Below are 27,197 nucleotides of genomic sequence, written 5' to 3' on the forward strand. Positions count from 1 at the left end.
CCTGGTCCATGCCTACTCATAGTTCCAGTTTCAACTTAGGCACCCCCTGTTGACCCCACATCCAGGCAGGGTTAGGTGCCTTATCTGCACTCCTCTAGTGTCCCAGACTTTCCCTAGAATTTACTTATTTAGCATATTTATTGCTTATTTTCTGCCTTCCCCTCTAGAACAGGGGTCCCCAACCCCCAGGCCATGGACTGGTATCGGTCGGTGGCCTGTTAGGAACAGGCACGCACAGCAGGAGGTGAGCAGCGAGCGAGCAAAGTTTCATCTGCTGCTCTTCATCGCTCGCATTACCACCTGAACCACCCCTCCACCCCCCCGTCTGTGGAAAACTGGTCTTCCATGAAACCAGTCCCTGGTGCCAAAAATGTTGGGGATCACTGATCTAGAATGTAAGCTCCGTGAAAGCAAGGAAATTTCCAATCCATGAACATGGTATATACATGTCCATTTATTTAGATCTTCTTTAATGTGTCTCAACAGTATCTTGTAGTTTTCAGTATAGAAATCTTGCACATCTTTTGTTAAATTCATTCCTAAGTATTTTTTTAAAGATTTTTTTGATGTGGACCATTTTTTTTTTAAGTCTTTATTGCATTTGTTACAATATTGCTTCTGTTTTATGTTTTGGTTTTTGGCTGCGAGGCATGTGGGATCTTAGCTCCCCAACCAGGGATTAAACCTGCACCCTCTGCATTGCAAGGCGAAATCTTAACCACTGGACCACCAGGGAAGTCCCAGTATTTTTGTTTTTGATGCTAATTGTAAAGGGAATTATTTTAAATCTCACTTTACAATGGTTTCCTGCAAGTATATTAACATGACGGATTTTTGTATATTGATCATGTATCTTGCAGCCTTGCTAAATTCATTTATTAGTTTCAGTAGTTATTTCGATTCCTTAGAATTTTCTATATAAACAATTACATCACAGGAATTCTCTGGCAGTACAGTGGTTAGGACTCCATGCTTTCACTGCTGAGGGCCCAGGTTCAGTCCCTGGTCAGAGAACTAAGATCCCACAAGATGAGCATCCAAAAAAAAAAAAATTACATCACATGTAAATATTGACAGTTTTACTTCTTCCATCTGATCTTTATGCCCTTTATTGCTTTTTCTTGCCTTATTGCACTAGCTAGAATCTCCAATATAATTTTGATCAGAAGTGGTGGGAGTGGAAATCCTTGATTTATTTCCAATTTTAAGGGAAAAGTAGTAAATATTTTACAACTAAGAATGATGCTGGTTGTAGGTTTTTTTGTAGATGCCCTTTATCAGATTGAGGAAGTTCAGGGCAGAGAATTTTATCTGTTCACTGATTTATACCAAATGTGTAGCATAATGCTGTCAGAGAGCAATTTCTCAGTAAACACTTGTTAAATGAATGAATGCGTGTAAGATGCATGGCACAGTGGCTAGTAATTTGGCGTTGGACTTTAATTAACTGTGTGATTTAGGGCAACTAATTTAACCTCTCCTCTTCCTTCTCTGTAAAATGGGGATAATAATGGTACATATTACCTAGGGTTGAGGATTTAATGAGAGTATCCATGTAAAGGAAGAGCACAGTGTCTGACATGGTTAGTGCTCAACAAACATTAACTTTTATTACCTCACTTCTCTGAGCCTTATGTTTTTTTCCCTCTATAAAAGAGGGAATGTTCTAATCCTTAACTCCTAGGGTTATGATAGGGTTAAATGACATTATGCACATAATGTGCCTAGCACAATTCCTGGCACAGAGAAAGTCATTAATAAATGTTTGCTATTATTATTTACCAAGTCCCCTACCTATATTGAATGGAGGGACATGGAGATCTGTTGATCAAGGACCCAGTCCACTGGAAGCTCACAGCCTGATGGCAGGGACAGATAAGTATAGAAATCATTACAACACTGTAATAAGGGCATATATAAAGCCATCTGTGGACCCAGAGGCGGAAGCTGGCTGCTGAAATCTGACAGTTAAATCAGGTCCCTCTCAACTCAGACATTGGCTTAGACCTAAAAGGAAACAATTGTTTATAGCAGGAAAAATTGGAAACAATCTAGGGCTTGGAATAACTTGTGGTACGTCCTTATAATGCATCAGTGTGAAGCTTTAAACCTGCTGCGGAACAGGGGATGGGGACTGGCTGGGGGCACCGGATGTGAATTACTTTTCATTAGACCACTTTGTAACTTGCATCTTGTACCATGTTCAAAATAAATAAAACTTTTAAAATAAAAAAAAATTATGCTATGGAAAAATATCCAATGCCACCGGTCAATATTCACGATTGACTGCTACCATATGAAAAAAATTAATTTGTCAAACGGCAACCTTTTACACCCACCTAGAAAAAAGGCGGAATAGGGGTACAACAAAATATTAGCAGTAACCGCTCATTGGTGGGATTAATGTTGAATTTTACTTTCTCCTCTGGGCTTTTCGAGATTTTGCAAAGGTTCTACATTAAGCACCACGAGTTTTGTTTTGTTTTTTGGCTATTAAAGGTATTAACAAAAACTACAAGTCCCGGTAGATTTCGCGCCTCCGACTTCTGAAGACCGGCCTTCCCCTGCGCAATGAACTCTGGGATTCGAAGTCCAGCCCCAGAAGCAAGGTGGGACGCACAGTACCGGCACAGATGACAGAGGAGGGATCACCGCTATTTCAACCAGTGGACAGTGCGCACCGGACCTGAGTGGCACACGCAAAACCAATAGATGAGCGGCTAAGCCTGAGTGACGTGCGCTTCAGCCTACGGGCGGCCCATGGGGCGGTGCGGTGCGCCGCGGCCGTATTGCGAACCATGGGAGGTGGCTGGTGGTGGGCTCGGGCTGCCCGCCTTGCCCGACTCCGCTTCCGGGGGGCGCTGCTGCCGCCTCCGCGGCCCCGGAGCGGGGGCGCCCGGGGGTCCTTTGCTCCTGGCCACGGCCCCCGCGCTGGGGCTTCGCCGCCCCCAGTGTCCGAGCTGGACCGCGCAGACGCCTGGCTCCTCCGGAAGGCTCATGAGACAGGTCTGGGGCTGTGGCTGGGGTCGGCCCGGATGGGAGAGGGGGTTCCGCATAGCTGAGCTGTCCGCGCGCGCGAGTGGAGGATGGTGGTGGGATTTCTGCTGGAAACGGGGCCCGGGCTCAGGAGGGAGAAGGGCTTCCGTGTAAGCGCAGGGAAGCGCTGGCTGCAAGAGGGCAGTCTGTCCGCATAGGAGAAGGGCTTGTGGATGGGACCGTGGGTCCGGTTTATGGGGTGCAGTAGGGATTGGAGAGGTTGGTCGGGCCAGGACGGGCAGCCTTATCAAACTGCGCTGTCTGGGTGGGAGAGGCTTCCAAAGAGGGCTATGGGCGGGGGAGTTGCCTACAAGAGGGGGCCTCGTTGGAGGGGCCAGTTCAGATTAAAGAGGCGACCACTCTGCATAAAGCGGGAGCGTGGAGCCCCACAGAAGAGGGAGGAAGTTGCGGATTAGAAGAGGGAACAACCAATAGAAGAAAATCTCTGGGCTGATTGGAGGGCGTGCTGCTCCTGGCTGCAGGGGGCGGGGCCTCATGTGGGCGGTGGGGGTCCGGATTGGAGAGGACTGGTCTTGTAGGTACAGGATGGGGTAGGGGTGGGGGGATTGTGACCCGGCTAGTCCCCGTTAGTGCCACACCAAGGACTTGAATGGATGTGAATGACACCAAGGAAGAGCATACCCAGCAGCAGATAGTGAGGTTTCAGAAAACTGAAGGGGGAGGCTGGAGAGAGGCCTGGGGGAGTGGGGGGGTAAAAATTTGCCGGGAGGTCTGAGGAAGAAGTGAGGGGGCACCCCTTGGGGATACACATGTGGGGAGGACGTTGACCAAGATGACCTCTTGGGACCTTCCTCTCCTCAGATTTAGGTTCTGCAATTTTGATCTTAGATCCTCGGCCAGATTCTGCAGACTGTCTTGAATCTTTGGTGTTGCAGAGTTTGGGGTGGGTAGGGGCTCAGAGATGGAGACGAGAGAGGGTTTTCGGGGGATAGGGTTTGGTAGGCGGACCGCCAGGACAAGGTGGGGATTTGGGGCCACACTGGGTGGTGAGATGAAGAGGCGCCCCTCAGTTTGACTGTCTGGGCTGGGGGGCTGCAGAGCAGGGTTTGGGCTGATGCTGATTTCTCTGCCCCGCCCCACCCCCTCCAGCCTTCCTCTCCTGGTTCCGCAATGGCCTCCTGGCATCAGGCATCGGGGTCATCTCCTTCATGCAGAGTGATATGGGTCGGGAGGCCGCCTACGGTGAGTGCAGACCCCAGTGTCGCCCCCACCAGGGAGTGTGGGCACTCCCTCCCCCACTGGGGAAGGTAGACTCCTGCCCCATCCCGTCACCCCCCCAGAGTAAACGTCGCTAAAACCCCTCATTCTTCCCCCACCGGAAGCGGCCTCACCTTCACTTGTGAGTGTCCACCTTCTACCCACCCCATCCCTACCTCCTGGGCACTGGACCCACCAGAGGGGGTGGCTCAGGGCAGGGCTGTGGGTCCTCATCCTTTCCAATCTGACTTCTCAACAAAGATGAGGGTCCCTGTCCCAGCCCCACCCCCAGCCTGGTCCTGCCCCTTCCCCTCCGACCTTATCTTTGCTCTCAGACCAGCCCCCCACCTCCAAGCCTAGCCACCCCTCCGATTCTTTCTCCTGTCCCCGACCTTGGCTCTGTACTGTCCCTGATCCCTACCCCGCTCTTGAGTGTGCCCCATCCCCTTTCTAACGCCACCTCAGTCCCGTGAACGGCCTGGGTCCCCAGGATCAGCCTCCCTGACGCCGGCCCACACTCTGTCCCACAGGCTTCTTCTTGTTGGGCGGCCTGTGTGTGGTGTGGGGCGGCGCCTCCTATGTGGTGGGCCTGGCGGCGCTGCGGGGGCCCATGCAGCTCTCGCTGGGGGGCGCGGCCGCAGGCGTGGGCGCCGTGCTGGCCGCCGGCCTGCTCTGGGCTTGTGCCGTCGGCCTCTACATGGGCCAGCTGGAGCTGGACGTGGAACTGGTGCCCGAAGACGACGGGACCGCCGCGGCGGAAGGGCCGGACGAGGCGGGCCGGCCGCCACCGGAGTGAGCCGCAGGGCCGCGGGGAACGGCCGGGCGCTGGACTGCCGGGGCCCGAGGACCGGGACATTAAAACCTGACCCTTCCCTCGCTCCCGATTCCGAGTGGTGGTTGCTTTTGCGGGGATGCTGAGCGAAGGAGGAGGGTAGGGGCGGAAGGCGCTGGGGGGCACGCGGAGATACCTAAGAAGGCAGAAAAGGAGAGAGGAGCTCCTTGACCCCAGAGAGGAGCCACAGAGCGGGAGCAGGCGTTTAATTCACCGGGGCGGAGAGCCCTGGTCCCCACCCATCCCCCAGGTCCGGCCACGTGGGGGGCTGTTCCAGTCCTCAGTCCCCCTTCCGCTGCACCCTGGTGCCCAGGGGCCCCGGGTAGGGCAGGCCCAGCGCGGGGTAGAAGGCCTCGGGGAGGGTGGGGCCTGGGCCCAGCCTCTGCAGGTGCGGGTACACGAGGCCCAGCTCGGCAGGGCCGTAGCGGATGGTGCCAGGCGCGCACAGGCCCCGCACCACGGGGGGCAGGAAGCCAGTGTGCAGGAGGGAAGGTGGCGGGTCCCCAGGAGGCGCCAGGCCCCACGGCCCCACCAGGTCCTGCTTCAGGGCCCCCGCCCGGATGACCGACGTGAACTCGGGCCTCGTTGGGGCCAGGTGGCCGGACGGCTCCTCATCCCCACTGTTCTCCGGGTCTTCAGTCTCCCCCGGGCCAGGCTCCACTTTGATGGGTTTGCCCCGGGGCTGGGGGGCCTTGTCCTCCTGCGGGGGGGCGGCCTGCTTTCCTTCCACTGGAGGCTCTGGCTCTGCAAGAGGAAGATTCTGAAGGGCTCCGTGTGTGCGCGTCCCCAGCCCTCAGCCTTCCCATCTGTGGAATAGAGCGGCGCCCGGTGGTCAAGACCCGAGACCCGTGGATCTCTGCTGGAGGGGTTTTGTCCCCTTAGGGGACATTTGGCAAAGTCTGGAGGCATTTCTGGTTGTCACAACTGGGGAGGAGGACACTCCTGGATTCTAGTGGGTAGAAGTCAGGGGTGCTGCTAAAAGCCCTACAGTGCATGGCGCGGCCACCACCACAAGGCGCGACCGTGCCCCAGACGCCAGAGGCTCTGGTCTGGACCCAGGCTGTCCTTCGAGGACGGAAGGAAGTTCCATACCTGCACTGGCCACCTATGGCCACCAAGCTCTTCAAACGTGGCGAGTACAACTAAGGAAATGGAATTTTAATTTTAATCTTACTGTAAATAGCCACATGTGAAGCTAGTGGCTTCCGCACCGGACAGCACAGGTCCCAGAGGCCACTCGGAGCCTCCCAGGGGCTGGGGTGGGAGGTGGGCTCACCTGTGGGTGCTGGCTCCGGGCTGGACGTGTCCTCACGGGCCACGCTGGCCGGAAGCTGGAAGGCGTCCAGAGGTATCTGGCCCCCCTCGGCTTGACTGGGACAAGACAGATGGGATTGGGAGCTCGAGTCCCGGGCCACCCGGCCTCTGGTGAGGGGAGACTCCCTCCTGCCTGCTAGTCTTGTGAGTGTAGACTTCCCCTCCCCCTCTGAGTGTAGACGCTTCCCCCCACCCCCCCGCAGTGACTGGAGAGCCCCCGCCCGAGGCACTCAGGACTCATCATTGGACCCCAAACTCCAAGTTGGCTTCTCGCCCAGCTTGGCCCAGTCTCCCGAGGCCAAACCTTTGCAGCCCGTGGCCGCCTGGTTGTCACCACCTAAGTGTCCCCCGGGTACCTCATGCTCATCTGACCTCAGCATCTTCCTTCCAAACCTGCTCCTCTCAGAGGCTCAGACCCAGGCCCCGCAAAGCCAGAGGTGGCCAGATGGCCGCCTCCCCTCCTCCGCCTGTGCTGCCTGGCGTTTCCCAGGCCCTGCCCCTGGCCTCCCAGTCCCTGTCTTGTCCCACAGACCTCCCTCTACGTGGCAGCCAGAGTGGTCTTTCCAAGAAGCAGATTTGACTGTGACTCTCTCCAGCCCTAAACCCTTCCATGGCTCCCCAGTGCCCCCACCATCATCCTCAGCTTCGTCTCTCGAGACTCTATACTCCAGCCCGGAGCACTCCCTTTAGCTCCTCAGGTGGGTCCGGCTGTGACTCTGAGCCTTTGCCTATGCTGTGCCCTCGGCCTGGAACGTCCTTCCCACCTCCAGCTTCTTTCCATCATCTGCTCTGCTCTGTGGTGGCCCTCCCCTGGTAAGAGCCTGCCATGGCTCACCAGTGCCCCAGAATCAACCTGGGCCTGAGGCCACTTCATATCTGCCTCTTCCTCCCTGGAAGCGATTGTCACTCCCCCACCCACCCCTGGCCTCCTGCAAGCTCATTCCTCCTCCAGGCCTTTACTCTCACTGGACGCTATTCCCCTTCATGTTTTCACCACCACCGCCCACATCTGTCCTTTTCTAGAAGCCCTCCCTGCAGAGCCCCCACCCGAAGGTGGGGAGAGCTGGCAGAATCTTCTGGAGGGAGTTCTGAGCTCCCTGTGGGAAAGGAGAGGGGCGCAACCCTCACCTGAGCACGTAGCTGACCCAGAGCACGTGGCGCTCTCCAGGGCTCTTCCCGCTCACGGCCACGGTGGCCACGGACTGCAGCCACACGAAGCCCCCGGCGCGCTGTAGCCAACGGTAGTAACCGGTCATCACCTGGCCCTTGTCCAGCACTGGGCCCAGCCCAGGGACCGGAGACACCGGAAGGGATGGGATAGGGGCGGGATGAGGTGAGAGGGGCAGAGAGAGGCAGTGGGAGAGAGATGGACAGGGAGATGGGCAGAGAGGGGGCAACAGGGAAACGGGAAGGGTCAGACGGTGTGGAGAAGAGAAAGGCAAAGTACAGAGAGGGAGGCAGAGAGAGCCCGAGTCAGAAAGACCGAGCGGTGACCCGGCATCAAGGCCCCTGGATTTTGAAGGGTGGGTCAGAGCGACCCCACGGTTCCCCTTACTCCCCACGCCCCCATCCTGAGCCGTTGCTCAGAGTCTCCTTGCTGCTCTTCCTGTGCTGGGTGGAGCCCCCAGAGGTGGCAACAGGAGGGACTGTGGTCAGCCCAGGAGAAGGACTTGCAGGGAGTGGGGCAGTGGGGGTGCTCAAGTCTGGGGTGAGGGGTCCTCACGGTCCAGGTGGCTTTGGCGGATCCTGGTTGCATCCTGCCCGTGGACAAACTGGTAGCAGCTGCGGCCCACTAGCTCCGAGGGCCCCAGGTCCATGTGGTCGCTGACTCTGAGGGCAGGGGGCAATAGACAGGAGGGGAGAAGGGGTCCCAGACCATGGGGTGGGGAGAAAGAGACAGGGTTGGCTCTGGAATCCCTCAGGGTCCAAACCCTGGCTCTGGAGTTCTCTGGGTCTCAGTTTTTCCCTCTGTAAAATGGGTGGGAGAATATTTAAAATAATAGTGTCCCTCCTCGAGCAGCTATGGGCATTCAAGCAGACGGCACTCCTGGGTGTGGGGTGGCCCGGGCACTCCAGAGGCGCTCGGTGCGTGGAGACTATTTCGCTATTTAATTTCCCCCCACTGCGTGGTGCGGGAGAGCGGACGAGAGATGAGAGGCCGGAGAGGCAGTGAGAAATAGGAGCAGGGAAGGGCGGAGCTCTGCAGAAGGGAGGGCCTGGGCCTCTCGGAATCGAGCACAGCCCCGCCTCCATCCCAGAGGCCCCGCCCCAGGCCCCGCCCTAGCCTCCGCCTTCACTCCCTCTTCCAGTTCACCCTCCGCTGCTTTCCCTCCTCCCGCGGCTCCCCAGGGCCCCAGCCGCCCCCACCCCCCGACCCCGAGCTCCTCTGACTTCCTGCCTACCCCCTCTCCCGTGCGCCCCCATCCTCCCACCTCAGCCCCCAACCCCGGTACCTGCTCTCACAAGCAAGGATGGTGAGACCCAGGCTGAGTCGGAAGACGATCATGTGTCCGTGCAGCGGCAGCTCAGCCAGTGGGGCCGGGGGCAACGTGTGGCCAAGGGCCACAAGGCCCAGGGCGCGGGCCCGAAGGCGACCGGTCACATGGATGACCTGCAGGTGGCGGGCGCGATCGGAGGAGGGCAAGGCGGGGCCAGTGGGGCGGGAGGACCACAACCTGGCCACAGGGCCTGGCTCTGGCTGTCATCCCCAAGAACAGGGGCCCGTGGACAGAGCTGGCATGAATACAGGCGCTCTCCTCGGGCCAGGGAGGGGACGCGGGAGTCAGAGGCTGGGGCGGAGAGCCCACACCCACCTTGTACCCTGAGGCCTTGACGTGCAGCCCCCTCTTGGTGAGGGTGGATTTCATGCGGATGAAGAAGGACCGCTCCTGGACCCGGGAGGAGGGGGGCACCTCGGTGGGGCTGGCCTCTGGGGCGAAGAGTGAAGGAATGTTATGGGGTCCTGAAAAGGACAAACACGGGCCACCCCTGCCCTCTACAGAGCTATCCAGACACAGGGTCATGGCCACAGTCACACAGACGCACCTACTGGTTCTACAAGCCCACTGACATCCTACACCAACCTCCCCTCCCAGCAGCACCCAGCCTGGTCTTTCTAAAGCTCAGATCTGACCCCATCCCTCCTCTGCTCTGAACCTGCCATGGCTCCCTAGTACCCTTGGGGGAAAGCCCAGCCCCTCCTCACCATGGCTTAAAACTGGCAAGAACTGCCTCCTGCTGACGTCATCTCTAGCCACAACCTCCAGGTCTCAGGTCAGACATCTCCTCCAGGAAGTCCTCCCTGACCCCCAGGCTGGGTCAGCTGCCCCTCTGGGGTCTCCTACCCCAGCCCTGCCCACTCTGGGTCATCACTGTCTGGGGACAGGGTCAGTCTCTCCCACTGGACTGTGAGCCCCGGGAGGGTGGGGCTGGGGCTCTTGTCACCACTTTGTGCCCAGCCCTGCCCAACAGAGGGCTGAGCACAGAGTGGGGGCTTGGGCTATAGCAACAAATAAGCCACACAAATACAGATTATTCTATAAACCCTGTGAAACTGTCTTATAAATATGCTCACACCCAGATGACCCTGTGCCTCAAACTGAGGTGTAAATACAATCACGCTCTCTAACAGTTCCACATGTGTCACAAACATCTCCCCAAGCTTGCAAGCACTGCTGATAGCTCAGATGGTTTGGGTATTAAGCAAACCCCATATAAGAAAAGCCTATTTATGAGAAAGATAACCTCAGTCCCCCAATATCTCAGAGCTAAAAGGAACTTTCAGGGTAATCTCCAACACCCTCCCCAAAATGGAGTGGAATTTTCCACTGGAGAGAAGGGGTAGAAGCACAGACGCTGGAGTCAGACAAGCCTGGGCTGGAGTCCAGCTCAATCACTTACAGCTGACCTGGGACACTTACCCTCTCTATGCTGTGCCCCAGTTTCCTCCTCTATAAAATGGAGATAGTCATAGCTCCTGCTTTGTGGGCTTGTGGTTAGGATTTAATAAAATTATGTACTTAAAGGCAGGGCACGTGTAAATGCCCAATAAGCACACGTTGTTATTATTATTTACCAAAGCCTGGTTACATCTGTCACCCACAGGCACCCACGTCCACTCTGCAGCCAGAGGGGGTCTTTCTAAAGTTCAAATCTTGGGGATCCGGGCAATCTTAGGGAGCCACGTCTCGCTACCTCAATTTAGACGCTGATTCATTTTACAAAAACTTGCTTGCAAAACTCTAGCAAGAGTGTTTTTGTATAAAGGAGACATAGTTGGATACACTGTACCCAGCATCCCCTAAGCTACCCTCAGGCCTCTTTCTTTGGGGATCCTGAGAATTACCGATCTCAGGGGTATCCGCAAGCGAGGAGGACGATGAGGAGGAGGAGGAAGAGGAGGGGACGGAGGGCGGGGTGGGGGGCCCGGGGGTCGGGGCCCGCAACCCCAGTTGCTCCAGCACCTCGGAGTGGTCCCCCGGATGAATGTAGTCGAAGAGGCTGCTGCCCGTCAGCTCCACCTGCCGGCGAAGGAGGGGGATGCAGGGGGCGGGTGAGGTGCGCGCGCAGTCACTCGCCCGCCTGTTCTGCCACAGACTCACTCGCCTGCAAGCAGGTGTGTGTTTTTATTAGGAAAACATATATATATTTAAACCCTTTTAAAGGCGGATATAAACTTAGGCGCTTCCCGTGCCCCCCCACTTCAAACCCAGAGATTATGAAGGATTTTCTGCCCCTGCCTACAGTATAAAGAAGCTGTGTATGTGGTTGGGATGGGGGTGTCGTAAGCCTTCATTTACGCAGCTCTTGCTTACTCACTCACCCCCATACAGCAAACAACTGCGCCCTGAAATGACTCACAGGATGGAAATCAGGACACAAGCAGTGGAATGGCTTTCAAACTCTTTAAAGAGTTAGAACCTTTTAATTAGACAGACTTTTACATTCATTCATCCCTCAAATCTCTCACAGCAGTCCCCTTATCTCCACACCTTCCCAGTCCCGGCACCCATCTTCTCCCTGCTGTGTTTCTGTCCCAGCGTCCTCACTGGTCTTCTGGCCTTAGTCCCCACGTACATACCCCTCCCTAAGTTACTCCCCTGACCATGGCCCTCCTCCTCTCAGAAACCTCCCATGGGACTTCCCTGGTGGTGAAGTGGTTAAGAATCTGCCTGCCAATGCAGGGGACACGGGTTCGAGCCCTGGTCCGGGAAGATCTCACATGCCACGGAGCAACTAAGCCCGTGCGCCACAACTACTGAGCCTGCGCTCTAGAGCCCGCGAGCCACAACTACTGAGCCCACAACTACAGAAGCCCGTGCGCCTAGAGCCCGTGCTCCGGAACAAGAGAAGCCACCGCAATGAGAAGCCCGCGCACCGCAACGAAGAGTATCCCGCTCACCGCGACTAGAGAAAGCCCGTGCGCAGCAACGGAAAGCCAACGCAGCCAAAAATAAAAATAAATAAAATAAAACTTTAAAACAAGGAAAGAAACCTCCCATGGCTCCCACAGCCCCTGGGCTTGGGGTCACATGCTTCCCTCTATCCCTCATTAAACATCCCCCCCACACACACCAGCTTCGAGCCTTTCCCCCCACTCCCTTCCTCTTGTCCATATTCTCCCTTCAGGGTCTTCCTCCTCCAGGAACCTCCAACAACTCACTGAAGAGCTGCTCACGAAGGCCAAATACCAACGCACTGAATTTTCTAAATTTACCATTTGTTAAAATCTTTGTAAAAATGATAAAAGTTGACAGCAATTTGTACTGATTGGATTGGCAAGGCCTAAGATGCTGCAAGGAGCCAAGACTCCAGGGATGGGGGCTTTTGGCTTCTCTTTGCCCTCCTTTTACCTTTCAGCCACCAGCTGCAGGAGCTGGAACAGAAACAGTGGGTTGAAATAAAGGCAAAATGCAAACTAGTCAACTAAAATGCCAAAGAAAATCTTCCAAGCTGGAAAACCCAAGCCCTTCCGGTACGAATTGCTGTAATCCTTTAAAAGTGTTAAGAATAAACAAGTTTTGGTAAATACGGTACAGTTGGCAACCACTCATAGGCAAATTTATCTTTCTGCTATTTTGCTTTCTCCAAATCGACCTCTTACTTTAATAACCCTCCTCTGCCTGGGAGGAGGAGCCATGTTAGGTGCCATGTGGGGTTCCAAGGAACACACTTTGGGAACCAAAGATCCAGTCCTTTTTTTTTTTTTTTTTTCATGCTGGGATGGTGAGGCCAGGAGAGAGGAGGGCCAGCAAGGGAGATGGCAGCTGAGCCAGTCCAGGCAGGCTGCTGCGGGCCCCTTACCTGTGAGAGACCCAGATAAATGGAGACTGTCTCTGAGATGTAGAGGAACTTCCCTTCCTGGTTCAAGGCAAACACGAAGCCGTCCAGGGACTAGAGTGGAGAGAGACGGGGTCGGGGAGAGGAGGGCCTGGCATCTGTAAGAGGCTCTGAAATCTGGATCTCAGCCTGGGATGGATTATTCTGGGGGAAAGCGCTTCAGTGGCCCCGGGGGGGGGAGCAGGAGGGGGAGCCTGAGCATTCTGCCTCCCAGTTCTGGGGCTCCCCCACGGGACCGATGCTGGAGAAAAGGGTGCGGTTCTCCCGAGACGGCCACCAGGTGGCAGCAAGGAGCAGCAGGCGGGGAAGGGGCCTCACCTGCAGGATGTGTCCTCCCAGGTGCTGCTCGAAGACTTCGGAGACCAGCGCCACGGGGCCCCTGCGGCCTGGGGCTGGGGGAAGAGGGAGGGGTGAGGCCAGGGCCTGTTGGTTTGACCCCTGACCTTCTGGGCAGACCCCCAGGGAGCTAGGCTACATATCTCCCTCTCTTCTCCCCAGTCCTGCAGCCATCTTGGGGGGTTGGGGGGACCTGGGCCCTGTCAGGGAGAGACCTGGGGTGTGGGGAGGGGTGGGTGGGGCAGGGGTGGGCGGGACAGACAAACCGAGACACACAGAGACACAGAGACACCAGGGGATGCAGAAAGGGATTCATTCATTCATTCACCCATTCATCCATTCAGTCATTCAGCAAACTCCCTGAGCATCAGCAGTGCGCCAGGCCCTGCACTGGGTAGTGCTGGGGACACATAGGTGACCAGGACAACCCAGCCCTGCCCTCACAGGGTACCCAAGCCAGGGCAGTTATAAACAAGCAAGAAACTAACAAATATAGAACTATCATTTGTGGCCAGTGCTATGAAGAATCGAATAGGTGGTGTGAAATAAAGAAGCATGGGGGGTTTCCCTGGTGGCGCAGTGGTTAAGAATCCGCCTGCCAATGCAGGGGACACGGGTTCGAGCCCTGGTCCAGGAAGATCCCACATGCTGCGGAGCAACTAAGCCCGTGTGCCACAACTACTGAGCCTGCGCTCTAGAGCCTGCAAGCCACAACTATTGAGCCCACGTGCCACAACTACTGAAGCCTGTACCCCTAGAGCCTGTGCTCCGCAACAAGAGAAGACACCGCAATGAGAAGCCCGTGCACTGCAACGAAGACTAGCCCCCCACTTGCCGCAACTGAAGAAAGCCCGCGTGCGGCAACAAAGACCCAACGCAGCCAAATATTTTATTTATTTATTTATTTAAAATAAATAAATAAATAAATAAAAGAAGCAGCATGGGGTAAGGCCTGTTGAAGGAGGGGGTGTTTGAGCTCAGACCTGAAGGGTGATAGGAGACAGAAAAGGAGAGAGACAGAGTGACAGAGAAAGAGACATTGAGAGACAAAGACACAAATAGATGGACAGAGAGATATAAGGAAATAGAGAAAGAAATAAGGACGTTACAACTCAACAACAAAAGGATGAACAACCCAATTCAAAAATGCGCAAAGGATTTGAACAGACATTCTTACAAAGAAGATGCACAAATGGCCGATAAGCACATGAAAAGATGTTCAACATCATTAGTCATTAGCAAAATGCAAATCAAAACCACAATGAGAGATCACTTCACACCCGCTAGGATGGTTCGAATTTTTTTAAAAAATAGAAAATAAGTGTTGGCGAGGATGTGGAGAAATTGAACCCCCGTGCATTGCTGGTGAGAATGTGAAACGATGCGCCACTCTGGAAAATAGTTTGGCAATTCCTCAATAAGTCAAACATAGAATTACCATATAACCCAGCAATTCCACTCCTAGGTATACACCCCAAAGAATTGAAAACAGGTGCTCTAACAAATACTTGTACATGAATGTTCATAGCAGCATTACTCCTAATAGCCAAAAGGTGGAAACAACCCAAATGTCCATTAACTGATGAATGGATAAATAAAATGTGCTATATTCATAGAATGGAAGATTATTCATCCATAAAAAGAAATGGAGTACCGATCCATGCTACGACGTGAATGAACTTTGAAAACATTATGCTAAGTGAAAGAAGCTGAACACAGGGGCTACACAGTGTAGGATTCAATTTATATGAAACGTTCAGAAGAGGCAAATCCAGAGATGGAAAGCAGATCAGTGGTTGCCAGGGGCTGGGGGGAGGGGCAGGAGGAATGGGGAGGGACTGCTAATGGGACAGGGTTTTTGGAGGGTGATGAAAATGTTTTGGAACTAGACAGAAGTGCTGGTTGCACAACATTGTGAATGTGCTAAGTGCCACCGAATTGCACACTGTAAAATGGTGACTTTCATGTTATATAAATTTTACCCCAATAAAATTTTTTTAAAAAGAGAGGGGTAGAGACATATATAGACATAGAGAAACTGAGGCAGAGGTAGGTAAAGACAGAGAGACATAAAGAGATGGAGGGACAGAGGGAAAGAGATGCACAGAGACAGATACAGAGAAAGTGGCAGGAAGACAGAGATGGCGAAGTAGACAGAAACAGAGACACAGGCCGACCCATCCCCCGCAGCGAGGAGCAGAGAGCTCCAGACATCCATGTGGGGCGTGGGCAGAGGCCCTGTGTTCCTGGACTCTGTTCCCACCCAGGATGCCCTCCCTGACCCTGCAGAGAACGACCCCCGCAAGGGGTCCGTGCCCAGACTGGGGAGCCAGTGACCTCGAGGGTCCCCAAGCATCTGGCTCCTGCAGGGCTGAGGGTCCAGTTCTGGTGTTAAGCCCCAGGACTGTTCCTCCCTGGCTGTGTGCCCTGGAACCAGTGCCTTCACTTCTCTGTGCCTCAGTTTCCTCCTCTGTCAGGTGGGTTTGCTAAGCGAGCTGATCTCACAGGGGTGTTGAGCATTCAGTTGGCTTAGGGAGCTGAAAGGGCCTACCAGGCGCCCGCATGCAGCAGGTGCTCTGAAACAGAGCTGGGATCAGTATTAATAGCGTGATTACTATTGTTATTTCCAGACCATCAAAACACCAGGCGGCGAAACGCCGCCCCCTTCCCCCCAATCAGGACGCAGCTCCCAAGCCCCGCCCCCAGCCCCTTAATGTTTGGTCACGCCTCCTCTCCCAGGAGCACCCCCAACATCCCCACGGCTGTTCACACCCTTTTTCCACCCCCGCCTGGAGCTCCAGGAACAATAACTGGGGGGGGAGGGTGATGGGGACCCCTCCCCCGAGATGCAGCGGGAACCAGCCGGGTGACAGGCGGGAACAATGCCGCCTGCTAATTGTCGCAATTTTCCCCTGTCATTTTTGCTAATTCCTTCATTTTCCCTCTCACAGGATCAGCCCAGGTCAGACTGAACGGCTGCAATTAACAGCCTTAATGGGCACGTCGGGAGGGGTGTGTGTATAGGAGGAGGGCTCAGCCACTTGCTGTTCCCCCATCCTTTCCCCGGCCTCTGTCCCCATCCCTGACTGATGTGTCTTATTACCCCTGGCCTCCCCCTGCCCCAAATCCACCAACTCCCTGACTCCTCTCTCTGTGTTCCCTCCTCTCTCCCACAAATACCTCAACTCCTGTGTCCCCCAAATTCAGCTGCGGGCTCTTCCCTACTCTCAGATCTGCCCCCTCCTCACATCCGGACCCCAACCATCATTCGCTCATTCAACAAACATTTGCTGAGTTTCTTATCAGAGCCTGCCTCTGCTGGAACAAAACTGTCCCAGTTGTCATCTTCCCCCACACACAGAGGGGGCGCTGAGGGGCCGAGGGGAGAAGCCAGGACTTCTCCCAGGGGTTCCCCTCCACCTCCCATTCTCAACTGCCCTGAGGGATTTGCTGCCCTGGGCTAGGGTAGCTAATGAAGGGCTGGGACTTCATTAGCTTTGGAAGTCTGGGAGAGGGAGCCCCCTGCCATAATCAGAGTGCCTTGCTCCCTGGGAGCAGGCCTGAGGACTGGAGTGGGTGCATGTCTGCCTGTACTTTCCTCAGCTGCATCTGTGAAATGGGTCTAGGGCAGGAGCTGAATGGGTTCATGCATGCAAATGGCACACAGCCAGGTACACAGTAGGTGAGTCCTGCACTATTCTTAGGATAAGCTCTACTTCGGGCACCTCTACCTTTTGGGGAGGCTTCCTTACCATCCACCTTGACCCTTGCTTTCTCCCACGCCTTCACCCATATTCTGTAAGTCCTGAGGCTGGCCCCTCACTGCATCACCTGAATCCGATCACCTCTCACCCCACTGCCCCCACCCTGGTCTAGCTGCCCCACCTCCCACCTGGACCACTGCACTTGCCTCCTCACTGGGCTCCCAGCTTCTGCCCTCACATCCACCACCTCTGTGACTCCCATCTCACTCGGGGTAACAGCCAAAGTCTTCACCATGGCCCGAGAGGCCCTGCAGGACCTGGCCCCTGACCCGCTGACCACTTCCTGCCTCACTTACTCCTCTCTGGAGCCCCTGACCTCACAACTGTGGCCTGCATCTAGCAAGCTGATTGCTGCCTGCCTCAGGGCCTTTGCACTTGCTGTTCCCTCTGCCTGGAAAACTCTCCTTCCAGCTTTTCTCCTAGCTTTTGCTCCCTCACCTCCTTCCAGTCTCAGCTCAAAGGTCACTTACTCAGGGAGGCCGTGCCTGGCCTGTGAGTTGTGATGTCCCCCCTCCTCCCCTCACGCAGTTCTATAGTCACCCAAGAAATATTTAGTGACCCCTTACTGTGTTCCAGGCACTATTCTAGGCTCAGCACACAAGGTGCTGTAGGGGAGAAACACAATAAACAAGAGAAATAAAAAATATATAGTATTAGATGATGATTAGTACTATGGAAAGAAATAAGGCAGGAAAGGACGATAGGACAGGCTGGGAGCAGGGGATTGTGTTTTTTTTTTTTTTTTTAAGCACCTACTATATACCACGTGCTATTCTCTCTCTCTTTTTTTAAGTCTTTATTGAATTTGCCACAATATTACTTCTGTTTTATGTTTTGTTTTTTTGGCCCCGGGCATGTGGGATCTTAGCTCCCTGACCAGGGATCGAACCTGCACCCCCACATTGGAGGGCGAAGTCTTAACCACTGGACCACCAGGGAAATCCCAGGGTTGTCATTTTTAATAGAGTGGTCAGGGAAGGCTTGACTGAAAAGCCCACATTCTAAGGGAAGGGAGTTCCTGGTGGAAGCCCAGCAAGTGCAAAGGCCCTGAGGTGGGAACAGGCTTCTCTGAACAGCAAGGTGGCCCATGTGGGGGGGGGGGTGTTGAAGAGGTCAGAGGGGTAGAAAGGTGATATCAGGGAGGTGGGGGGCAGGGGACCTACCATGTCAGGTGTGTAGGCCCACCTTTGAGGGCAGGGACTTTGTCCTGTTCCCTGTTATGTCCCCAGCACCTAGAACGGTGCCTGGCACAGGGAAGGTATTCATTGGGCGTTTGTTGAATGAATGACAAACACTGATAGGCGATCAAGGCTGTCTCCTCCCCAGACTTAGAGTCCCCTGGCTAGACTTCAACATCTGTCATCCTATTTCACAGATGGTAGAAAGGCCCAGAGAGAGGCCGAGACCTGCAACATAGGACCCATCCCTGGAGACCCACAAACATGCCAAGGATGGTGGTTGAGAAGGTGGGCTCTGGAGCCAGGCCACTTGAGTCTGAATCTCAGCTGGGCCCCTTCTCGGCTATGTGACCTTGGGCATAGAACTTCACCTCTCTGGGTCTCAGTTTTCCCCTTCTATAAAATGGGAACATAGCATTGCCTCCCTCCAAAGATTTTTGAGAGGATTAGCAAGTGAATTTGGATGCAGCACTCAACACTGTGTCTGACTGGTATGTTATTGCTATTATCTTTGAGGAGAACACGGGAGCTCCCTCCTTTACAGAGAGCTTGAGGCACAATGCTTTGCTCTCTGACAGCAGCTAAGTCACTGTCCTCAGTTTTCCCATCTGAACTATTGAAGCAGGTGCTTGGCCTCTTGTTGGGGACGCGGGAGAGCAGGAGATGCTCCCAATTTCTTAATTTGGGGGGTACAGCGGCAGTCCACGCAGTTCCTCCCCCGCACACTGTCCTGCCCCTCCCCCTTCCCACGTACAAGCAGGGAGGTTGCTGAGGTCAGTGGTCTTGAATTACCCGTCGAATTACCCATCCCGGTAAGCACGGAGGGGGGAGGCCGGACGCTGGTGGGGCTCTCTCAGCGTCCCCCCCCCCTTTCTCTCCCCGGGGCTTGGGGACAATAGACAAGATGTTTATCCCCCGCCGGCGCACATGTTGTTCGCGGTAATGACAGTAATCAGCGGCGCTAATGCCGCATTCTCTCCGCGCCAGTCAATTCGCCTAATTACCGCCTGGGAAGCCGGATTATTTAAATTTAAATGGTGATTTATTGCGAGTTTAATCAATGCTATTTTCTCTCCCCCCTCCCCCCTGAGACCAGGGCAGGAGGGGAATTGGAGCCCCTCCAACCCCACCTTAAGGACAATCCTTCTTGGGCGGGGAAGGGGGGGGGGGGGAAGTAGCCTAGGGTGCCCTGTCCCTGTCACCTGCGACCTCAGATGAAGACGATTCGCTCTCTTCTCGTACGTAATAAGAGTAAAGCAATAAAACATAAAATAAAAGTAATAACAATAACATAACACTTCTATATAATGAAGTCTGAATAATAATGAAAGTAGATATCTATCTCTATATATATATCTGTTTTACATATTCTATATTTTAACATATTATTGATTGCATTTCGTTATTGTGTCTTGGCCAGTAGGATGTCAGCCTGTCCAGGGCAGGCACTTTTATGCAGTTTGTTTCCTGCTGGATCTCGAGGGCTCAGAACCGTAGCAGGCACACAGTAGATGCTCAATAAACCTGCAGGTAACCATTGATAACAGTGCTTGCTAGACATTGATCGTTTACTCTGTGCCAGGTGTGTTTAGGGTCTTTACACATGTAAATATTACCTGGTAGATCTTCTTCTCTTCTCAGCCCTGCGGGTGGGGGAGGGGCTTCATCATGATTCCCATTTCACAAGTGAGGCACAGAGAGGTGAGGCGACCTGCCCAGGGTCACAACGGTGGGGACTGGCTGAGTGGGGACAGGGACCCCCGTCTTTCTGAAGCTCGCCATCTTACCTGCCATATAATCCTGTCTCCCTCCCGCATCCCAAACTGGGAATTCAGACTCTAAAGGTTCCCTCTGGGGTCCCTCAGGTCTGAGTTGCGGGAGTTTCTTGCCCATTAGTGGATAGGAGGCCCAGGCTGGGTCCCCTCTGTCCCGTCCATGGAGCTGTGATAATCTCCTTTGTGATAATAATGATTCATTTTCCCTGATAACAATAATAGCATTAACTGGTGGTATGATCCAGTGTGGCCAGGCCCGTGATTAGGCCAGAATTCATGAAATCGTCCCTACCTGGTGAGCCCGTTTTAGAGGTGAATAAACTGAGGCTTGGACAGTAGAAGCCGCCTGATAGGAACACACAAAAGGTCTGACTCCAAATCCTGTACTCCCTCCGGGTGCAGGAGCTGGGCGAGAGCTGGCGCGCACCCTCAGATACCGGGTGCCCTGCATTGGGGGAGCGCGCCTGGACCCCCGACCCCTGCGCATGCGCACTCACCTAGGCCAGTCTGCGGCCCCGCGGACCTCAACCCCCAGGGCGGCGCCCCGAGAGCGGCGAAGCGGCGCAGGCGGAGGTAGGTGACGCTGAGGCGCACGATGGACGCCTTGTCCAGCTGGCTGGAGATGGCTCCGGGCAGCGGGAGTAGCTTGGCCAGCTCGAAGAACTCCAGGTTCTCTTTTCCGCGCCGCGAGCGCGCCGCGTTACGGGACTTCTCCTTGCGCTGCGCCTGCAGGCTGGGCGGGCGGCGCGGAGGGAGCGTCAGCGGGGCCCGGGGACTCAGGGGTCTGGGGTTGGGGGGCGAGCCTCGCCTCTTGGGGCCTCGGGAACGGGACGGGATGTTGAAAGTGGATTCAACACTCCGGAGGTGGGGCAGAGCCTGAGTGTGACTTCTACACCCGGCCGTGGAGCAGAACCTCGGGTGTAAATTCTGGGGGAAGGAGGAGGAAGAGGAGAGAGATAAGAATGTTGGGTAGGAATTCCGAGGAAGGGGGCTAGGAACAGAACGTCAGGTGTGTGGGGTGGGTGTTACAGAACAACAGTTGAGCAACTCCGGGTAAGAAATTCTGGCCCGAGGGGGCGGGGCAGAAGGTGAGTGTGAATCCTCCCGGGACACCGCCTTGGGGGCGGGGCCACAGCCCGAGGGGCGGAGCTTTGCTCACCAGGGTCCGGGCGGGGTCTTGACCACGAACCCCGGCAGAAAGTCCCAAGGGACGCTGCCGCCGCGACCTCCCCCGCACCTGACCTCGCCTCCACCGCCACTGCTGGGGTAGGGGGCCGCCATCTCCGCGGAGACCCGCTCAGGCGGGCTCAGAGCAGCCTGCGGAACTCGAGAGCCGCGTCTCCTGCAGCGGGAAGGAGCGGGAGGCAGCGCTCAGCGCCCGAGGGGGCCGGTGGGGCACCTGCTAGGGAAACCGAGGTCCGCGTGGGGCGCAGGGTCCCAGCAAGGAGCTGCGGCTGGATGCTGCCTCAGTTTCCCCTCCCTGGGGGCCCCGCTACACAGTCCGAGGCTCTCACCGCGCCGGGCTCTGGGAGAAGCTCAGGGCGAGGACGTGCCCCGCCGCCGCCTCCCCCGCGCCGCCCGCTAGAGCGCCCGCCTCACGCCCGCGCCAGGCCGGCTCCCGCATACCAACAGGCGCACGCGGCGCGCATACGGATCCGACCGGCCCGCGCGCTGCGTGCCAAGCATGCCCAAGCCGGGCGGGGGGCGGGCGCCTCGCCGGGGCCCGGGCGCGCCCGGCTGCCGTCCCCAGAGCCCTCTGCCCCGGAGAATCCGCCCCCCAGAAGCCCATCCCAGGAGTCCGGTTCCTTGCATCTGCCGTGCGCCTATTTCCCGGGCTGGGCTAAGGAGGTAGGGGGGACAGAGGCCAGGGACCCCACCCTATGCTCTGCCCAAGGACCACCCCCAGCCCCTCGGGGTGATGCCACGTGTCCGGGCAACCAAATCTCCGCAACCACAACTTCCTCCCTGAAGGCCCGGACGTGCGAGCCTCAACCCCAGATGCAGTGGCCAGAGCCTCAGCCCGAGGACGCCCCCAGGATGGACCAGACACTCGGGGCCCAAGTGTCCTGGTAACCAGATCCCCCAGAACAAGGAACGTGTTGAATTAGGTCTTCATTCCTCCAGGACTAGGCATTCAGGATCCACCCCCGCTCCCCATATCCACACCGCCCCCAAGCCTCCCCAACCAAGTGTCCCGATGCCCTAGACCTTGGCGTCCAGATCCGCCAGCCCCCTATTTCTCCAGGACCCAACATCTGTGCGCCCCCTCCCTCAGCCTCGGGATATAGGCGTTCCGATGCCCTAGCTCCCAGCACACTGGAGTTCCGGTCCCCTTCTCCTCCAGGACCCAGGAGTTCCCTGTCCTCTCATGCCAGCCCCCAGGCGTTCCCTACCCGCAGTACCCACAGCCTCGTTACCTGGCCACGGGTCAGGCTCCGGGCGCGGCGTGGGGCCGGCCGGGCGGCGCAGCAGAGGAGCGGCCCCATAGACCCTGGGGCGGGCCGGGCTCGGCGAGTCGCGCGGGCTGTGGCGCTAGGCTCTCAGCGCCCACCGAGGCCTCGCAGACTTCGAGACGCGGGGACAGCGCTGGCGGGCGGGGGCGGGGCCTGCTGGAGCCCCGCCCACAGACTCTCCGCCCTTGGGTCCAGCCCAGCTCCGGCCACTCTGGCCTTTTCCGTGATAGGGGGTTCCAAGCAAGGGAGTCCCGGGCTGCTCAGGTGTCCGAGTGCCCTCACCCCACCAGAACGAGAACGTCGAAGTCAGCTTCCCCACCCCGAGAGAAGAACACCAGAGTCCGGGCACCATCTCTATACCCCACTGGGAGGGACTATGATCCCATCTTCCCCAAGGAAACCCGGCACCCCAGCAGCCCCTCGGGATAAGACGGGCACCTTGCACCTGAGTCTCTTTTAAGGGTGGAGACCCAGACGTCGGTGCCCCCTCCAGGGGCGCAAATCCAGGTGTTAGAGACTCTTTTTCAGGAGAGAATTTAAGGGTGTCAGCAAGACCCCCTGGACAAGAAGATGACCTTGCACCCAAGCTCTGCCCCCCTCCTTATAAGAGCAGGATTTGACATCTGGACCTCCCAGGGACTGGGACACAGGTATCCGAGGAACTTCAGAGACCAGGATCCTGGGGTCTTATATCCACCACTGCTCCCACGGGAACCCCGACATCAGAGCTTCCCATTAGACCATAAATGGGAACTAAGGAGTTATAGCACTCCCACAGAGAAATGGGGACCCAGGTGACTGAGCCAGGCCTTTCCCACTCTTGTAGGAGATACTACACCTCTCTCTCCCAAACCCCTTCAGCAGCCTGGCATGGGGGTTTCCAGGCGCTTAAGTGCTCCTAGGAGACCACAATGCAACTAATGAAGGTGGGACAGGAGACTTAGGAGAGGCAGGTGGGTGGAGGCTGGCAGAGAGCAAGGGTTCCTCTGTCTGGTTGGACAGAGGAACCGAGGCACACACCTCTGAACTCTCATGTGCACTGGCTGATGGGAACACTCTTCAGGTGGCTCTGGATAACCACACTGAACAACTTGGGAACTAATCTTTTATGTTCTGCTAATTTTTTTCCCCACAGCAAGGTTCTGAGCTGGGCTCTATTACTAAGCGCATTTTACAGCTAGGAAAACTGAGGCATAGAGACTAGATAGCCTGCTGATGATGGTCTGTCAGCGAATAATATTTTCCTGTTTTTTCCCAGAGAGACTTGTTAGGGTGTCAGGGTAAGGGATTCAAGCTCAGAGCACTGGCTCTTAACTCCTGATGCTACTTCCTGGCTGTGTGACCTGGGCAGGTGCCATGCCAGGCCTTGAGAAGTGCAGTCATACTATACAATTTATTTATGATCACACACACACACACACACACACACACACAGATCTTGTTGAGGTTAAGAGCCTAATTTCTGGGGTTCAGACCGCAGTTCTACCCCTTACTGCTGTGTGACTTTGGACAAGTAACTTCACCACTCTGGGCCTTCTCCCTTGTAAAGTGGGGATAATTTCATTTTAGTACCCACCTCCTAGCATCATTGTGAGCATTAAATAAGTTCAGCCAGCAGTTCTCAAAGTGTGACCTGGGCACTGGTTCCTGAGACCATGTCAGGGGGTCCGCGAGGTCAAATTTTCATACTGAGACATTTTCTGCCTTTTTCACTTCATTCTCCCGTGAGTGCCAGGTGGGGTTTTCCAGAAGCTGCATGGCATGTGATATCACAGCAGACTGCATGCAGAAGCAGCCAGGAGGATCCAACTGTCTTCTGTTATGCTGGGCTTTGAGGAGGTTTGCAAAAGTATAAAATAATGACATTATTCTCACTAAAATTTTTCATAAAATATGTTATTTATATTAGCCTGTAATGTGTTTATTATTGCTATTTAAAAATGAATTCTGAATCATCTTCAAGAATTTCCAGTTTTATTTTTATAAATTTATTTATTTATTTATTTTTGGCTGCGTTGGGTCTTCGTTGCTGTGCGTGGGCCTTCTCTAGTTGTGGCGAGCGGAGGGGCCGCTCTTCGTTGCAGTGCACATACTTATTGCAGTGGCTTCTCTTGTTGCAGAGCGCGGGCTCTAGATGCGGGCCTCAGTAGTTGTGGCACGCGGGCTCAGTAGTTGTGGCTCATGGGCTCTAGAGCACAGGCTCAGTAGTTGGGGCACACAGGCTTAGTTGCTCTGCAACATGTGGGACCTTCCCAGACCAGGGCTCAAACCCGTGTCCCTTGCATTGACAGGCGGATTCTTAACCACTGCGCCACCAGGGAAGTCCCAAGAACTTCCAGTTTTAATTTCTGATATGGCTTATGAAACAGAAATAAAAGCTCTTTGGTTTTCCCTAAGAATGTAAAGAGACCAAAAAATCTGAGAATCGCTGAGTTAAGCCATTTGAAGCTGAGAATAGATCCAGGCATTAAATATGCTAGATGTGATATGTACATCCAAAGACACATCGCCCTCATATACCCAGACGCAAATCATGTTACCTCTACACCACTCAGGGAGTCACTGAAAAACACACACCATTTGGGGTCTCAGCTTCCCATCAGTGAAATGGGTGGGCTGCTCTGTGATGTCTGTGCCCTTCTGCAGCTCTGGTAATACAGTTGGGAAAAAATAGGACAGCCTCTGGGTCAGGGTGTGCATCAGGCGGGGCCCCAGGAGGAGACACCCGGGGCCCTCCAGCTGGGAACCGAGGGGCGTTTCAAAAAGGACTCTTGACAAAGGTTTGGGGGAAATCTAGGAGGGCTGGTGTTACCATCTGGGGCCTGAAGGGGTAGGGAGGGGGTTGTTAAGGGACCCTGGGACTGTGGCAGTCGAGACCTTCATGGTCTCATATCCGACACCTCCTGCGCTAGCCTGGGTTCTCAGTTGCTCAGCTGCATTCAGCTCTCCTTGGCCTTCCTCAGCTTTGGAGACGTTTCCCATCAAAGCTCGGAGACCCCACCACTCCCAAAGCCGCCTGGGTGGAAGAGATGGGGGAGGATGGTATATGTCCTTGAGAGGTGGTGAGCTCCCTGTAACCAGGGGGAATCAAGGAGAGGGACAAGGATTTTAGTAGGCAATAAGAACATGGATGTGTGTTTGTGTGTGTGTGTGTGTGTGTGTGTGTGTGTGTGTGTTTGGAGGGTTCCAGTGACTTCTCCTTAAACAGTCTCACTTTTCCCTATTAAGAGAGTATACTTTCAGGGACTTCCCTGGTGGCGCAGTGGTTAAGAATCCGCCTGCCAATGCAGGGAACACGGGTTCGAGCCTTGGTCCAGGAAGATCCCACATGCTGCAGGGCAACTAAGCCCGTGCGCCACAACTACTGAAGCCCATGCGTGCCTAGAGCCCGTGCTCTGCAACAAGAGAAGCCACTGCAATGAGAAGCCTGCACATCGCAATGAAGAGTAGCCCCCACTCGCCGAAACTAGAGAAAGACCGCGCGCAGCAACGAAGACCCAACTCAGCCATAAATAAATAAATTTATTTTAAAAAACTATACTCTTCTTAAAAATTAATTAATTAATTTTATTTTTGGCTGTGTTGGGTCTTCTTCGTTGCTGCGCGTGGGCTTTCTCTCTAATTGTGTTGAGCGGGAGCTACTCTTTGTTGTGTTGCGCGGGCTTCTCACTGCAGTGACTTCCTTATTGCAGAGCACGGGCTCTAGGCACGTGAGCTTCAGCGGTTGTGGCACGTGGGCTCAGTAGTTGTGGCTCGTGGGGTCTAGAGTGCAGGCTCAGTAGTTGTGGCGCACGGGCTTAGTTGCCCCGCGGCATGTGAGATCTTCCTGGACCAGGGATCGAACCCATGTCCCCTGCATTGGCAGGCGGATTCTTAACCACTGGATCACCAGGGAAGTCCCAGAATTCTTTTAAACTAAATTTTTAAACCATGTATGCGTTTGACGAGAATGTATAAGTAAACATAATGCAATTCCTCAATCCTAAAAAAGGTATGAATACCTACTATGTGCCAGGGGCTGGGGAGACATCAGTGAACAAAACAGACAAGGTCCTTATGTGTGTATATGGGGGGGGGGCAAACAAGTAAACAAGTAAATTAAAAAGATGATTTCTGCTCATACTGAGTGCTGTGAAGGAAATAAAACAGGGTGAGGCGAGAGAGTGACTGGAGGGTAGTTATGGTGGCAGGAAGCCTTCTCAAGGGTGGTGACGTTTGCTGGGAAGCCTGAGATGAGATGAATCTATAGGAAAAGTGCTCCAGGCAGGAGGAATGGCAAGTGCAAAGGCCCTGAGGTGGAATGGAGGAACTAGGGAGAAAAAATTAAAAAAGCCTGCGTGTATCTGGGCCAGCTGCAGTGGGCAGGGACTTGCGGGGAGGGGTTTGGCTTTCACTGGGACTGGAGGTTGTTAGGTTGGGGAGGGGCCTGATCTAATTCCACTTATTTATTTATTTATCTATCTGTCTATTTATCTATGTATCTATCTATTTATTTATTTATTTTGGCTGCTCTCTGTGCAGCATGTGGGATCGTAGTTCCCCAACCAGGGATCGAACCCACACCCCCTGCATTGGAAATGTGGAGTCTTAACCACTGGACCGCCAGGGAAGTCCTGATTTTTTTTTTTTTTTTTAAGTGTGATGAAGACATTTATTTTACCTCTAAGAAACTCATGTTACAAACTGATTTAGATACTATTCATTTAAATAGGGCACAAACTTTAATGTAATAAAAATATGTCTGAATATATGAAAAAGACTGATTCCTATTTTTTAAAATTTTTATTTTATCATTTTCATTTTATTTATTTATTTATTTTTGGCTGCGTTGGGTCTTCGTTGCTGCACGCGGGCTTTGTCTAGTTGCGGCGAGCGGGGGCTCCTGTTCGTTGCGGTGCGCGGGCTTCTCATTGCAGTGGTTTCTCTTGCTGCGGAGCACGGGCTCTAGGCAC

At 54.6% G+C, this 27,197-nt stretch overlaps 2 protein-coding genes across 2 annotated transcripts; one reads left to right on the forward strand and one right to left on the reverse strand.

Moving 5' to 3' along the window:
* The first annotated feature begins 2,777 nt into the window (after positions 1-2,777).
* Positions 2,778-5,138, forward strand: TMEM160 (transmembrane protein 160). The gene is made up of 3 exons (XM_059904510.1): positions 2,778-3,006; positions 4,147-4,239; positions 4,785-5,138. Exons 1-3 carry the CDS (start codon positions 2,799-2,801, stop codon positions 5,048-5,050), a joined length of 567 nt encoding a protein of 188 aa, XP_059760493.1. The 5' UTR covers positions 2,778-2,798; the 3' UTR covers positions 5,051-5,138.
* Positions 5,139-5,362: 224 nt separating this feature from the next.
* NPAS1 (neuronal PAS domain protein 1) lies at positions 5,363-22,246 on the reverse strand. Its single transcript, XM_059904350.1, has 12 exons — positions 22,210-22,246; positions 20,952-21,134; positions 20,290-20,525; positions 13,058-13,131; positions 12,704-12,793; positions 10,746-10,920; positions 9,214-9,329; positions 8,854-9,011; positions 8,124-8,230; positions 7,529-7,676; positions 6,363-6,457; positions 5,363-5,830 (listed from the first exon to the last, which is right to left on the reverse strand). The coding sequence occupies exons 2-12, from the start codon at positions 21,071-21,073 to the stop codon at positions 5,367-5,369; spliced, it is 1,785 nt and encodes a 594-aa protein (XP_059760333.1). The 5' UTR covers positions 21,074-21,134; positions 22,210-22,246; the 3' UTR covers positions 5,363-5,366.
* Between the last annotated feature and the right edge of the window lie 4,951 nt (positions 22,247-27,197).

The sequence above is a fragment of the Balaenoptera ricei genome, chromosome 19, assembly GCF_028023285.1.
Source record: "Balaenoptera ricei isolate mBalRic1 chromosome 19, mBalRic1.hap2, whole genome shotgun sequence".
Taxonomy (NCBI): domain Eukaryota; kingdom Metazoa; phylum Chordata; class Mammalia; order Artiodactyla; family Balaenopteridae; genus Balaenoptera; species Balaenoptera ricei.

Bases quoted from the DNA above. Each gene is read 5' to 3' on its own strand.
- TMEM160 (XM_059904510.1), top strand. From the start codon at position 2,799: ATGGGAGGTGGCTGGTGGTGGGCTCGGGCTGCCCGCCTTGCCCGACTC. The intron at 3,007-4,146 runs GTCTGGGGCTGT...CACCCCCTCCAG, and splicing joins CCGGAAGGCTCATGAGACAG to CCTTCCTCTCCTGGTTCCGC. The intron at 4,240-4,784 runs GTGAGTGCAGAC...TCTGTCCCACAG, and splicing joins GGGTCGGGAGGCCGCCTACG to GCTTCTTCTTGTTGGGCGGC.
- NPAS1 (XM_059904350.1), bottom strand. From the start codon at position 21,073: ATGGCGGCCCCCTACCCCAGCAGTGGCGGTGGAGGCGAGGTCAGGTGC. The intron at 20,526-20,951 runs GTGAGCAAAGCT...CCGCCCGCCCAG, and splicing joins AAGACCCCGCCCGGACCCTG to CCTGCAGGCGCAGCGCAAGG. The intron at 9,012-9,213 runs GTGGGTGTGGGC...CGCCACCTGCAG, and splicing joins TCAAGGCCTCAGGGTACAAG to GTCATCCATGTGACCGGTCG.